We start from the raw sequence: 15547 nt of genomic DNA, 5'->3' as shown, positions 1-15547 counted from the left end.
GACTTCAAGCAACGTGGATGAAGTGCCTCTCTTCTTTTCCTCCAGACTCTGGGACCTTGATTTCCAAAGGAAATGCAAAATTTACTTTCATCAGAGAACATGACTTTGGACCACTCACCAGCAGTCCAGTCCTGTTTCTCTTTAGCCCAGGCAAGACGCTTCTGACGCTGTCTGTGGTTCAAGAGTGGCTTGACACAAGGAATGCGACAGCAGAAACCCATGTCTTTCATACGTCTGTGTGTGGTGGTTCTTGAAGCACTCACTCCAGCTGCAGTCCACTCTTTGTGAATCTCCCCCACATTTTTGAATGGGTTTTGTTTCACAATCCTCTCCAGGGTGCGGTTATCTCTCTTGCTTGTACACTTTTTTCGACCACATCTTTTCCTTCCCTTCGCCTCTCTATTAATGTGCTTGGACACTGAGCTCTGTGAACAGCCAGCCTCTTTAGCGATGACCTTTTGTGTCTTGCCCTCCTTGTGCAAGGTGTCGATGGTCGTCTTTTGGACAACTGTCAAGTCAGCAGTCTTCCCCATGATTGTGTAGCCTATAGAACTAGACTGAAAGACCATTTAAAGGCTTTTGCAGGTGGTTTGAGTTAATTAGCTGATTAGAGTGTGGCACCAGGGGCCATCAATTTTGAACCTTTTCACAATATTCTAATTTTCTGATATGATGAATTTGAGATTTTCATTTGTTGTCATTTGTAATCATCAAAATTAAACAAAATAAACATCTGAAATATATGAGTTTGTATGTAATGTATGAATATAATATACAAGTTTCACTTTTTAAATGGAATTACTGAAATCAATCTACTTTTTCATGATATTCTAATTTTATGACCAGCACCTGTATATATATATATATATATATATATATATATATATATATATATATATATATATATATATTTATTTCTGGGCAGATTCTCACGTAGTTCTAACAATTGAGAGAAAAAAGCTGAGGGGCCAGAAACTTCAAATTAATAACTCAGGTTAAAGCAGGAATGCGGGTGGCATTTATTTTTTTATATTTATTTTGGTCACTTTTCTGCTCACTTTAGTTTATTCTTTGTCAGTATTTAATAACATAACTCAGGTCTCCTAAGTTATTTTTCTTTTAAACAATTCTGTTATGGTTAAAAAAAGTTGATTAAATAAAGATTTAATTAGAAGTCTGTGTTTGTGTTCTTTATTATAATTAAATAATTTAGCAATATCATAAAATGTCCAGGCAGAGCTGCACATAAAATATGGTTTCAAATTTTTTCAATAATTATCGATATCGATCCATATGCATTTTTTTTTAATCGATAAGCTTTTTTTCTATATCGCCCAGCCCTAATTGGTGATAACCTTGATTGTGGAAAAAAAAAAAATTACAAAGATTTTTTACTAAATTGTCCAAATCACAGAGGGGGATCTTTTCATTTAGCAGCATTACGGTTCTGCCTCTGGCCTTCAGGGGAAGCAACATCTGGAGACAAGTCTAGAATCGCTGGCGGTGACGGTTTGTAGTTTTAAGTGCTATAAAACGGTCAGACTGCAGAGACTGCAGCCTCTTATGGGCTACTGGGTTTCCCAGTAGACCTATCTATGCTACCACTGAGCTCTCTTCCTTAGCTAGCAGCCGCTATGGTTCCTTAGCTCTAGAGGGGAGCACAGCTGGCTGACTTTTCCTGATTCTGGAGCTCTTAGTCCCACTGTACTCACACCGATTCCCCTCTGCTCCTGCATGAGCTCAGGATCATCACCTGCCTTTACCTCTGTTGCCTAGGCTAGGTCTTCCTGTTTTGTCACTCTGACCGATGAAAACATGGACCAAGAGCAGGAGAAAGATGCGAGTCCACGCATCTAAGTGCAACAGCAATCTCTATAGTCACTAATTTGTCAGCTCTGCGCTGCCGTAACACAAAAGATGTCTTCTCCGCAAATGGGAATCCACTCCTATGTAATTATAAATAGCAAATTCTAAGGTAAGGCAAAGATAAAAACTTTAAGTTCATAAGTGATAATGAACAAGATATAAATAATACATTACAATTATGTCAGTAAATCCATGTAGTTATTACAAACTGTATATTTTATATATTTGCTTTTATAAAACAAAATTGTGATGAATTGGTCAGGAATGTATTGTTTTTTCTCACATCTACTATCCCTGGTCACATTTAAACACTTATTAAACCTTTTTCAAAAAAAGGGCTCAATTTTGCTAGGCCCTCAGAGTCACCTGATTTAGTATGATTCCTTAGCATGCTTTTAAAATCAAACTGAGGATATCCAACTCTAATGTTTCCTGGGTTTTAAAGCAAGATGTTAAGCCGCAGCTACGCATTCAAGTACCGAAAAAGTAGAGTTGTACAAAATATAGCAGAAACAACATCCACCAGCAGAATACCAGGTTGTCTTCTTAGCATGCATTCATATAAAAAAGTTATTTTTAAGTGCCCTTATTAGACTGTGTCTGTCCAACTGTCCTAAAGCATAAATTATGCAAAGATTTAAACAATGATTATAAGGATACCTGGATTTTTTTTTTTTAGCAAAGAAAGCCATCCAAATAAATAGGACTGCAACTAATAATTATTCTGCAAATCGATTTATCAACAGATTATTATTTCAATTAACAATCAGATAACAGATAACTGTTCCTTGAAGAAGACTGTCTTACGAAATTAAACAAAGTGAAACTTAAACTTTTCCACTTGAGGAGTTCTGGATAGAGCATATAGAGAGACTAAAAAGTTTTTTTTTTTTCTTAAATCTCAATCGTATATAAAAAAATTGTTTTACAATGTGGTATAATTACTGGTTCACTGTCAGCTAAAGGCATGTTGTAGCTTATAACCAGCCGATTTAAGAATAAACATATTCGATAAACTAATCAGTATGAGTCTAAATAAGTTATCAACCAAAAGCAGTTTATCCTATAATACCACAACACATGAAATCAAGTTGCAATTGTGAGGTTTTCTATAAGGTTACCAAAAATAAAAAATTGACATATTAGCAAGGACTACTGAAAAGGTTAATTTTCCCCCACTCACTAAAACTATTTCTTGTGAATATACACAAACCAATATTTGATAACACCCCATTTAAGGGTGTAAATAATAATCCAACAGCCGACGATCCGATGCATCGACACGTCCACTCCTTGACCTAATTCTGACTCCTGTGCTGCGGTGGCGCTAAACCTATTTTGCCCTCCTACCTTGCTTCCTTTAGCCACTAACCTCTTTCCGCACGCACAAACACACTCGCAGTGATGGGCAGTAGCGCCGCTACATGTAGCGAAGCTATTAGTTTAACTACATTTTCCAGTAGCTTCACCGTAGCGTCGCTGCTTTATTTATCAAGTAACTTTCCTGTAGCGACATTATTGTTTTGATCAAGTAGCGACGCAGCGTCCACAAACGCTACAAAATCCAGGGCAAAACTTAGAAATGAAACCAGGTTTTTTATTTTGAAACAACAATCAGCCACAAGCTACTGTAAATAGCAGTTTCGTAGTAGCGGAGGCACACTCAGTAGAGTTAAACAAGCGCACCCTTTCCGAGGCTGTCGTTCTATTGGCTGGAAAGGTTGCTAGGCAACGATCCAACTGCAGTCTGAGAGAGCAAAACAAATCCGCAAGCGGAGCCTACGGGTTTGCGAGCGTAACAGAGCGCGGTTTGTGCGCGAAGAAAAGGAGGCAAGCGAGAGGAGAAAATATCTGTGCAAGAAGGATTAAATCTGAGAGAAGAAACAAAGAGAGAAGAGAAAATATTTGAGAGAGTGTGCATGTTTTGAGTGTGAGCATTATAAGTTTTGAGAGCAAGAAGATGAAATTCTTTTCTCAAATTGAAATGATGTGCTCTTGCATTATGGCAGGATAATTCTCCCATATCTATGTGCCACTAAGATACTCTAATTAGAGAGCAGTAGTGAAACTTCCACACTGTTAAAAAAGTAAATGGCAATTGTTGTTCTAACACACAATTGTATTGTAATCCGACTCAGAAATATAAATTTGACATCTAACAAATAAATACACGTTTGCCCAACTCAAATTCTCAGAAGTTGGTTTAACAAGGAGTTTTAAATCGCCTATACAAGATTTTTTGAGTTCCCTCAACTGTAAACTCATGGGCATGCGCACTGCTTATGTTCATGGACACGCCCACTACGGTACGGGGTTTCCTATCCCTTTCTTCAAGGGCACAGCCTTTTTCCCTCGTGTTTGAGAAGATTGGCGGACATTGTAATTTTATGCATCTGGAGAACCACGGAGGAACGACCCTGGGACCTTACCAGTTTTCCCGGTGAGTGCTGCAAAGTACAGACAGTTAGCGGTTAGCTCCATGAGTTAGCATTCCCTTGTGGTGTATTGCCACCGAGTTGAAGCATGAGTTCACATGTTTTTCATGTTCTGATGAAAGGAAAAGCAGCGCACGTGCGCGTTTATAATGCGCGTGTGCGCGTGCGTGTTTATGCCGCGCATGTGCGGGTGAGTGTTTATGCATAGAGAAAAGAGTGTGCCTGTTATTTTCATTGTACAAATGAAAAGAGACATTAAGTTGAGAGTAATAACTTATGAAATTTCTAATTTGTTTTATGTAGTGCAGTGTTGTTGCACTCAGGCACAGAATATTACAAGACTACATTATTTTACTTTCTTAATCCGATGTGGGTATTTACTGTTATTTACATTATTTACATGTGGATTTTTTGCTTTCATGATTTTATTTGCTTTACAAGAAAAACAGTGACATTAACATTTTATATGTTAACCCTGTAATGCAGCAGTTAATTCGTAATGAGTTAGAAAAGTTACATTACACACTGAAATTTATCATACTTGGAGAGATATAAACTGTACAGTTAAGAACAAGAAGTGAATGGATTTAACTAAGCCCTGTTGTGCTATGCAGGCAGGGTTTTTTGGATACCCTGGATTCTGGATTCTCTCCTTAAATGGAGATGGCGAGCCAACCGTGTGAACATCTGGATTTGGACTGAAGAGAAGGATTTGGACTGAAGAGGACTTTCTTTTTTTGCATTCATCGTCCTGTCGGAGTGGTAGGACTAAAAAGAAAAACTCAGAGATAAAAAGGGAAAACCTTTTTCTTTTTCCGTTGGGAAACAAGACATTTTATTTCATTTTATTTTTTTTAAAGGGTGCACCCAATTTAAAGAGACTACAATTGAAAAAAACAAACTGAAGGCCGTCCAAATTTGTAAAACTGTTATTTTTTCATATATGTTAATACACTTACTTCACAAAAAATTACCTGTGTGTTTTCCTCTTACTAAAATGGTGTCTTACTGTTTTTTCCCTCATCATCCCTCTTACGAATCTAGAACATTCTGGTCCAGTGCCAGGTTACTTTGATCTGTGCAGTTAAGATTATGTTGTTGAACATGGTTTTATACTGTATCTATTGATGCAATGTTTGGCTTGAAGCAATAAAAATGTTGTATTAACATAATTTTTTGTGTGTTGAATGATTGGTAGTGAAGACGATTGGTAGGACTAAAAAAACTGAGTTGATAGAACTCAACTTGCAGATAACACTACAAAATCTGAGTTTGTAGAACTCAAAATCTATATGTCAAACTCATAAAACAAAGTTGATAGAACTCAGAACTTAAAGGTGAAACTCAAAAACCTAAGTTGGTAGAACTCAAAATTTCTATGTAACACTCCAAAAACCTAAGTTGGCAGAACTCAAAAATCTTTGTAAACTCAACCACAGTGAATTTAAGTAAGGAAAACTCAAAAAACCAAATGCATCACGTTGCCTAGAAAATGTAAGTTCTGTCAACCTCTATTTTTTTTTCAGTGCATATTGTGTTTTCATGGCCTAGTTTACCTGACAGGATGTTTACATAAATCTGTTTTTAGGCTTTGCACAGACAAGATGTTTTTATTTATGGAGGAACAGCTCTACCGTATATAAAATAAATACATAAATAAATAAATGCTCAATAAATAAATAAATAAGCATTCAATTAATTGCCTCCAAAAATACAATGAATAAATATGTAGGTAGAAATTAAATTAAATGGTGAGACATATATATATGTATCTCTTAATTAGCTTCTTTATTTTTTCACCTTCTTTTGTAAACAGTTTTGTTTGTTACTTGAATCAACTGTTTAATTGAGGTCTTTTGTAGGGTTTTGTTTTCCCTAGAGATGTCCATTGAATGCAAACTCATAGCCATGTCTCGGTGTGTAGAACACTACACAGTACCTTTAATTTGGTTCTAATAACAGCAGATTGTTTACTAGTTTGTCTACTAGTAATTACTTTAGTTTTTATTTTAATATGCTGATCATAGAGCAATGTTTACACTGTGATATGTCATTGGCTGATCTTTAATAAATATTTTAACTAGTGTGTCAGACTCATTTTGAATTGACATTAGGTTGGTACAACGTTAAGTAGCTTCTGATGTAGTTAAGCTACTTTTAACACATTAGTGTAACTTAGCTTGCTATAATTCTTTAGGTGGTAGCTGTTGTGTAGTGAAGCTTAATTTATTGTTGAGTAGCTGATAGCTTAGCTCACTACACTGGACAAGTAGCTTGCCCAACACTGCACACTCGCATAAACAGTAGGCAAGACAGACATGGCGGAGATAGCACACCCCTTACCATTCAAGTCATTTGTGTGGAAGTATTTCGGGTTCCGTAAGTGAATGAGGTTTTTTTATTTGCTGTTGTTTCTCAAATAAAATGCATAACGATATTTCAGCTTTCATTGATTTATTTCAAAATTAAAACAATTTCTAGCCTGTAAGCTAAAAAAAAAACAAAAAACAAAAAAAAAAACAATCTAATCGAATCGTATCAATACGTATTTTGAGTATCGAAAATAACCAAATTGTTTGGTCAGAAAATTGATACTTAATCGAATCGCCATGATGGGTGTGATTTACACCCCTAACCCCATTATGGCCAGATAGATAAGCCTTTCAAAAGAATTCAGAATTGATCAATATTTGAATGGGCACAAGTTGTTAATTCTTTGCTTAGTATGAGGCAGTCATGGAAACTCATGGAGTCTGTGGAAGTGACTGTTTACTGTTCCTTGTTCTTGTCTAGGAGGACGAATTACAGGGATGTCAGTGACTCCATGCAACATGTTTTGGAACATTAAAATGTGCGCAACTGACTAGAAATTTTTTTTTTATGTCCGGACTGAAGTTACCACTTTAAAAAGTTTAAACAAGTGCACAACTACAATATGTTTCTAATCAAAAGCTACAATTTTTAAATAACAAATCAAAAATAGAAAAAATTATATTTACACATTTTGTCAAGCATGTAAAAGTGTTAGAGCTCTGCTGTATCAGCTCATATCCCACAAAAATGTTCAATCTAAGCAGTCGAGAACAGTAACCATCATTGTATAATGTCCCCTATCAAATTAAAACGCATAACCAATCTCCTTATCTCCCTCATTCCTTTTTTATATTTTTTTCTTAATATCACTACCCCATTTTGAAGACAATACGACCAAATAAATAAACACCTCAGTGAAATCACATTTTCAGTTTGCACATACTGTTCACAGAGTGTACAACATCTCAAATTCCTCCATCTGGTATCTTAAAAAAGAAAACTAAAAAATGATCTGGTTGAGTGCCTGAGAGTTGGACAAGGTGAACCAGAGGGAAGTACAATTTAGTTCACAGCCATCTGTTTTTTTATTTACTCACCAGTAATGAGTAAATCACTAAGCTGTTCAAATCACACGGAGAATGACTGATGAAGTCAGAAGGGGGAGTCCAGACTGAGGCTTTTAATAGTCTGACGTTTTTACAGCCCACCGACAATCTAAACTCAAGTCTGCCTCTGCCCCCCCCCCCCCTACAATCTGTCAAACAGGGGTCACCTTAGGCTCGTGGCAAAACCAAGTCAGCCAATACATCAATATTAAGCACAAGCATTGACTGTGACTTTATTCTCTGCAAAAACCCAGCAGCCGAGCTCCAAAAAGAAAGTAATTATTGCATTTAATTTACTTATGTCTGATTCAATTTTGAGCAAGATCTATATTATCTTGTTTGTTTAGAATGCAGACATAATGCAGATACTATAATAATAATCTCCTGAAATTAAGACAATATAGAAATCGAAAACATTTCTCAATTTAATAAGCAAACAGATTACTGATAAAAGTATCAGTAAGAAAATATTTTAAAACAAGAAATAGGCATGGACTGCTTGCCATGGACTCTAAAATGTGAACGTTTTGAATCATCGAAATTTCATAACATTTGTATGAATTCTCCAACTTGGTCAATGGGTTGAAAAGTGTGACTTAAATTCTTATTTTCTGGTTAATCACACCGTAAGATGGCCAGGTAAATAACCAGCAAATATTCTCATAATGCAAAATAAGTATTATTATAATATAGAACCCCATTCACCATAAAATCATCACAATATAGAATGCACTTATGTGAAATTGTCAAATATCTGCTTTGTTCTAAACAAAGGGAAACCAAGAGTTGGTGGCTTTTGTCAACACATGTCTGCATAGCTTTAAAGAGATCTCCATAAATCAGCAGTAGCTCTATCAAATAAAGAATAAAAAACAGATTCTACAGACAAATCGTGTCCAAAAGATGCGCTCAGGTAGAAAAAAAAAAAAGAAAGAAAAACACCTAAAGCAGACTGCAGTGAAGAAACTCTGCAGCTTACTGTATAAACTGACTGATCTGAGCCCGCAGAGAAATTAGAAAGCCGTAAGTCAAACTCCAAAAACACGCTTGTTGTCATAAATGACAAAGCCGGTAGCCCGGGGGGACGCCGCGTAGCTTGCAAACATTTCTGTTTACCACCTCATCGGCGGTTTACATGTCTATAAATCGGAGCATGGCAAACATGCGCTGGCACCGCGCTGCATACCACAAACAGCAAAGAGAAGCCAACAACAACAATGGTTGAAAAAAGATCACACTCAAACAGGCTTAAGACACCATTTTGAAAAATCCACAGATTTCTCGATAACAACCCCGAGATGCCATCTTGCCAATTATCACTAGATTGGCTACCGCGATCCAACCCACTCAGAAGCAGTCCACGCAGGAAACGGAGCGAGTCATATAACATTAGCATTAACCTAGCAAGAAAGCTAAACTGAAAAGACGAGCGCGAGCTCCACCGCTGCATCACCGCATCCATCCGCACACACTGCTCAAAACGCTAATTAGCAACCTAGCTTTGGGGAAATTTAAATTATAATTAAATCCAATAACAACAACTCGTATCGACTGATAACTGTACACAACACAAATAGGCCAACCATGAAGCTTGACCAATAATAACTCAAAGTGAATAACACCAAACGACTCGCTAACTCTTTGATCCCGCTATTTCAGCTAGCCGTTTAGCCTAGCATAGCTCGCTAGCTCCTCGCGGCGGACAATTGAAGGGATACGGGGAAGATAAACTGGGGGGAGAAAAAAAAACTTAAAAAGTCTACACAAGAGCTATTCTTCCAATCTACAATAAGCGGTGCACTTAAACTTACCAAAACCAGTCGGTGGAACAAATAAACGATATTTCTTGCGTATTTATCTTTCTCCTGTGGGTCTGCTCTGCTTTGGATCGGTGCCGACTGTCTCTGCTACAGCAACGTTTGGTCGGGGCAGTAGCGCAGGGAAGACAGCTTTCACCCGGAGAGACGGCCACTGTGTGTGGGGGATGGGGATGCACTGCCCGGGAGGGAGGGAGAGAGGAGGACGGGGGAGGGACGGAAAGATGCAGGGATGCAAAGGAGCGAGGAGGGGGCACGACCCAGAGATATAATATAGTGGTGATGGTGTCACAGAATAGACTGATAAAATCATTGTTTGCATTGTAGATGGAAAATAATTCTTAACAATAATAATAATAATAATAGTCACCTGGTCAAGGCAGTGCCAATAAAAAAAAACATTTTAAATTAAGTTATCAATGTTTTTTTAATGCGCTGCTACTATGTTACTAATAATTCATATTGATTATTAATTTATTAATTTTTTTCAAATTTTGCCGGAAGGGTTTTTAATCTTTACGCATACAGGGTTCCTTCATAAGTAGCGATGGATAAGGTGATGAAATGAAAATGCAACATTATCAGAAGTGTAGTAGTTTAAACTCACTTTTTTTTTCACCATACACTTTAGAAGTCCACACTTTCCCCCAGGCATGAGCAACAGCGAAGCAGCGCCATCTAGTGGTGAAAGAGTTAACAAGTAAAGATGACAGTGGTGCATTTCAGAGCAACGCTAAAATCAGAGCTTTGATATTGAGAATGTTTAATCAAAGTAAGTTAATAATGAAAAACAAACAAAAATAACGTTCCTGTTATCTATAAGTGATTAATAAATAAATAAACAATTCAATTCAGTTTATTTATTTAGCACCAATTCATAAAACATGTCATCTCAAGGCACTTTACAGTTCACTAGATCACACAGTCAGATTGATTCAAAGTTTTCTATCTAAGGAAAACCAGTTGATTGCATCCACTCACTGACTCGAATGCAATCCCTCACACTAAGCATGCTTGTAGTGACAGTGGAGAGGAAAAACTCCCTTTTAACAGGAAGAAACCTCCAGCAGAACCAGGCTCAGCGTGAGCAGCCATCTGCCGAGACCGACTGGGGTTCAAGGAGACAGAAGCAGAGATACAAAAAGCAGCTGTAAAAGGCGGCCCCGTCCAGGAAACACACAGCCAGACAGACAAGCTTCGAGCCAGCTCCCATGTCAGAGGATGAAGAAAGTACATCCAGCCAGTCACAATCCGAGAAACAGGACTAGACTGAAAAACAGGCAGATCTTGAACATCTATAAACAAAGGTGTTGATTGCAGCAGCACAGCTGATATTCCTCTCCAGGATTGTGTCACAGCCAAACAGGAAAAGACGAGGCAAAGCTACTATGAGAAAAAGCAGAGAGAGCATAACGTTAGAGATTGAACTAATATATTCTGCAGAGTGAAAGAAATGAGATAGAATGAAGCAGAATGATGAAATAGGGGTCCCTATGTCCTCCAGAAGTCTAAGCCTATAGCAGCATAACTATAGAGATAGCTCAGGATAACCTGTGCCACTCTAACTATAAGCTTTATCAAAAAGGAAGGTTTTAAGCCCACCCTTAAAAGTAGACAGGGCTTCTGCCTCACTGACTAAAACTGGTAGTTGGTTCCACAAGAGAGGAGCCTGATAACTCAAAGATCTGCCTTCCATTCTATTTTTAGAAATTCTAGGAACCACTAGTAAACCTGCAGATTGAGATATGATCTCTCTTTTTAATTTTCATCAGAACTCTGGCTGCAGCATTTTGGATCAGCTGAAGGCTTTTACTTACAGTTTGTGGACTTCCTGATAGTAAAGAACTACAATAGTCCAGCCTTGAAGTAACAAATGCATGGACTAGTTTCTCAGCATCACCCCTGGACAGGATATTTCTAATTTCTGCAATATTCCGCAGATGGAAGAAGGACATTTTAGAAACCTCTTTGATATGGGATTTAAATGACATGTCCTGATCAAAAACAACACCAAAACTCTTTACTTTATTATCTGAGATCAGTTTAATCCCATCCAAATGATGTGACTGACTAATCAGCTTCTTTTTCAAAGACTATCCAAAGACTATCACTTCTGTTTTGTTTGCATTCAAGAGCAGAAGGTTAAGAGTCATCCGAGTTTTTATGTCTTTAAGACATGCCTGTGTCAACACAATAGATGCAAATTGAGTTCCTTTATTTTATAGATAAACAACTAAACATGTTGAATTTTGTCCTTATAAAAATATACATCTGCTTTATTGTGCCTTTGTTGTGCAGTTTTTTTTTCTGTTAGAAATGACAGAGAATCCTGTTTTTAAGGATTTGGATTGTTTATTATTATTATTTTTTTGTTTGTTTGTTGTTTTTCTTTTAAAAAATTCTGGCTCACTTTACATGAGCATATTAATGAAAAAAAATACTACAAATTTCCAACATTGCATTATTGTTGTTAAATAAACACACGCTAAATGATGGTTCTTTATTTCTCTTGTTTGTAAAACATCCCTTTAATCGACAGTGATGGTTTGCATTAAAAGTAAATAATTTATATACTGGTCTAATCCAAACCGATGCACATTCATCATTAACTACTCATCACACCTATTTCCAATTCATATTGGTAAAATCAGAAGAAGAAAAAATTATTTTGTATGACAAAAAACACAAATAAATCAAATGAAAATTTATTTATTATTTATAAGATGGTTTAATCTAAGCTATTCCTTTACTTGGAGTATGCTATTACGTTTGTACTGTGTGCACTGGGTGAAGATCTTAAGTTTAACTTTATTTCTAGGAATTAAAGTGAAAATATTTCACTTAAAAATGGATGTTGCCTCCAGAATTTTAGGTATACACGCTTCGCTTTGAAGTTAAGAGTACGTTGGACTATCACTTATAGATAACTACAATTCCCACTGGCCTTTGCGGTCTCCTATTTTACAAACGCAACACATTGGTCTCATGGCTTTAACCATACCATATGACGTATTTAGCTAGCTATCGCGGACTGAACCAAGCGAGTTGTTCGCGCGTTTGAAATAACGCTCTTTTTAGCGTTTGATCATTGAAGAAAGAAAAAAAAATAGATAACCCTTTAGAATCATCGCGTGATTTGGCGTTTCCGGGATTTAGAAGGGGTATGTGAGGAGAGCTGTCCGAGGTGCTGACAGAGATGCCTTTTTAGATTACGGAGCCTGCGGTAATTTTTCAGTTATTCTTTTCTGAAACAGTAAAAACATGTAATCTGTGTTTTTATGTTATGTTATATTTTTAGGATAGTTCAGATTAGGTTTGGTTCATTCAGAACGACTAAGACCCGTGGTTGCTGGAATCTCCGATTTTCTAACTAGACAGAAGAGGCTTAAAATGTTTTAAATTCGCCAAACCAGGATACCAAAGTGTGAAATATAAATGCTTTATTTTTGTTGTACATTTATAAGCCATTTTGCATTGTGTCATGCTGTCATTAATGTCCTTTTTGTCAAATTTCAGGTTCTGGAAATATGAATAAACATCCAGAGCTGTGTTCAAGTTTGACTTTCTCTCACAACAGCAGCATCCCTTCAGTTAGTAAACCCAGGGAAACCCCAGAAAGTAATGGGACCCCAGAGAGGCAGACGCAGCTGCGAGTGGCTGAGTCTCAGGGACTGCAGCTCCTTGATATGCTCAGATCATTCAGGGAGCAAGGTTTGCTGTTTGATTTCACCATCATAGTTCAGGATCATCAGTTCCCCTGTCACAGATGTGTTCTTGCAGCATGCAGTGATTTCTTCAGGTATGTATGCATGCATGCATACATGCAGGTATGCATGTATGCATGTATGTATGTATGTATGTATGTATGTATGTATGTATGTATGTATTTATGTATTTATGTATGTATGTATGTATGTATGTATGTATGTATGTATGTATGTATGTATGTATGTATGTATGTATGTATGTATGTATGTATGTATGTAGCTATTTTCTAGGCTTGCAAAACCCCAAACCTATTTCTAAATTTGAATTTAGACATGAACTCATGTTAATATTATAACTAAATTCTTTCTGCTAGAAGGTAAATCTACCTTCTGATGCTTCACGGTCCATGATGCTTTTCCATGTGTTCAGAGAGTTTCTGCAAAATATTAGGAAAATGTTACATTGATTACTATCAACCAACACCTCTCGCTCTCCCTGTGGTTAAAGTTAAAGTCTTTCCTAGGGTTATTAGAACAGAGGGTTTGAATACACAGCACCTGAATACAGTATTAGACCAAATTCAAACAGTCCTTGTGTTCGCACATTTGCTAACATGACAGCATGCACTCCTGTTGTGTTTAGGGCCATGTTTGAAGTTGATATGCGAGAGCGTGATGATGGCTTCGTAACACTTGCTAATCAGTGCCCCAAGGCAATGGGTTCCTTCCTGGATTTTGCCTATTCTGGAGAGATTCTTATCACTGACGGCAACGTTGATGTGTTGTTCCAGCTCGCCTCTTTCCTGCAGGTAACAAAGCATCCATTAGATGTCCTGTCTTACATGTTATTCTACGTCAGGTTTAGATTTGTGGTCATTCATTCTTGTACCTGCCTTGGGTTCATGTACAACCTGTGTCGATTTAGAGCTTCCCACCTTCAGCTGAATGTCATTGTTTGGTCTAACCTTTAAGTTTCCATTCTTTAGGATAAATAAACCTGAATCTCAATTGTTCTGTCTTCAGGTCCCTGTCCTGTCCAGGGCATGTAGCGACTTCCTTGTTGGAACAATGGATCTTTGTAATTGTCTAACCCTCTCGTCCCTGGCAGAGGCATATGGCTCTGCCTCTCTTCTTCAAAGTGCCAGAGAGTTTGTGATTGGGAACTATTTTGATTTGTCCGAAACACAGGAGTTCTTGGACATGCAGGTAAACCCAAATAAGGATGCTGCATTCATGCTGAAAGTGCATCAGTTCTATTCTTCTGAAATTTAGAGCCCCAGTCTTTACGGCGTGTATAATGATGTATTTTATCCTAAAAATCCTTCAGGACAAATTCTCAATTTTCTTGTTGTAAAATGTCTTTATCAATTCTGTTCTTGTATTTAGGAAAATGTCTTAAAGGCTTGCCTAAAGTCTGATGCTCTGAACGTTCCCAGTGAGGAGGCAGTTTTGAGGTCTCTTCTTCGATGGATTCACCACGATCTGCCAGGGAGACAGAAGCTCCTTTCAGAACTGATGTCTCTGACCCGGCTACACCACTTGCCTGCAGCTTCCCTGAAGGTACAAGCCGTCCTTCTTTGCAGAGTTTCTTACAAGGATGTGATATTAGGGTGTATAGATCACAAAACCAACAGCTTCAAGGAATATTGAATTGGGAGCAGAAATGTGAATATGTTTTAAATATCCTCTAATTTGCACAGTTACTCCATATAGGTTGAAATTCATTCATACACCCCCACTTTAATTAGGGGGGCCACATGCCGAAGGCATGGCCCACCTATTACTATTGCACATATTTATTCCGCGTATTATTAGGGGGGCCACATGCCGAAGGCATGGCCCACCTATTACTATTGCACATATTTATTCCGCGTATTATTATTAGGGGGGCCACATGCCGAAGGCATGGCCCACCTATTACTATTGCACATATTTATTCCGCGTATTATTATTATTAGGGGGGCCACATGCCGAAGGCATGGCCCACCTATTACTATTGCACATATTTATTCCGCGTATTATTATTAGGGGGGCCACATGCCGAAGGCATGGCCCACCTATTACTATTGCACATATTTATTAGGGGGGCCACATGCCGAAGGCATGGCCCACCTATTACTATTGCACATATTTATTCCGCGTATTATTATTAGGGGGGCCACATGCCGAAGGCATGGCCCACCTATTACTATTGCACATATTTATTCCGCGTATTATTATTATAGCTTATAGTTCTCCTCGTCCCCTAAAAACTTCGGCGCGTAACTAGTCACGCACCATTCGTCGGATCAGGCCCCAAGTTG

The 15547-nt window shown here is 37.6% G+C and overlaps 2 protein-coding genes across 4 annotated transcripts in view; one reads left to right on the top strand and one right to left on the bottom strand.

Annotated features, from left to right (window-relative positions):
• Positions 1-9714, bottom strand: part of fam168a (family with sequence similarity 168 member A) — a 44992-nt gene extending 35278 nt beyond the window's left edge. Inside the window, exon 1 of one of the 2 annotated variants that reach the window (XM_038276828.1) lies at positions 9532-9714. The gene's annotated coding sequence lies outside the window, so the exon portion shown is untranslated. The remainder of the gene's footprint in view (positions 1-9531) is intronic. The other variant, XM_038276821.1, reaches the window with a different exon arrangement.
• A 2835-nt stretch (positions 9715-12549) lies between these two features.
• LOC119777808 (kelch repeat and BTB domain-containing protein 3-like) lies at positions 12550-14967 on the top strand. 2 transcript variants are annotated; one of them, XM_038276803.1, is made up of 5 exons: positions 12550-12760; positions 13054-13336; positions 13888-14053; positions 14268-14450; positions 14631-14967. In XM_038276803.1, exons 2-5 carry the CDS (start codon positions 13065-13067, stop codon positions 14892-14894), a joined length of 885 nt encoding a protein of 294 aa, XP_038132731.1. In that variant the 5' UTR covers positions 12550-12760; positions 13054-13064; the 3' UTR covers positions 14895-14967. The 2 variants fall into 2 exon arrangements, with proteins under 2 accessions (XP_038132731.1, XP_038132739.1); XM_038276811.1 differs by having other exon boundaries at positions 14681-14798.
• The last annotated feature ends 580 nt before the right edge of the window (positions 14968-15547 follow it).

Source organism: Cyprinodon tularosa, unplaced genomic scaffold (assembly GCF_016077235.1).
Source record: "Cyprinodon tularosa strain WSP-4 unplaced genomic scaffold, ASM1607723v1 ctg1008, whole genome shotgun sequence".
NCBI classification, from domain to species: domain Eukaryota; kingdom Metazoa; phylum Chordata; class Actinopteri; order Cyprinodontiformes; family Cyprinodontidae; genus Cyprinodon; species Cyprinodon tularosa.
Note: the sequence above shows the minus strand (reverse complement) of the source record. Positions and strands in the feature narration are given on the sequence as shown.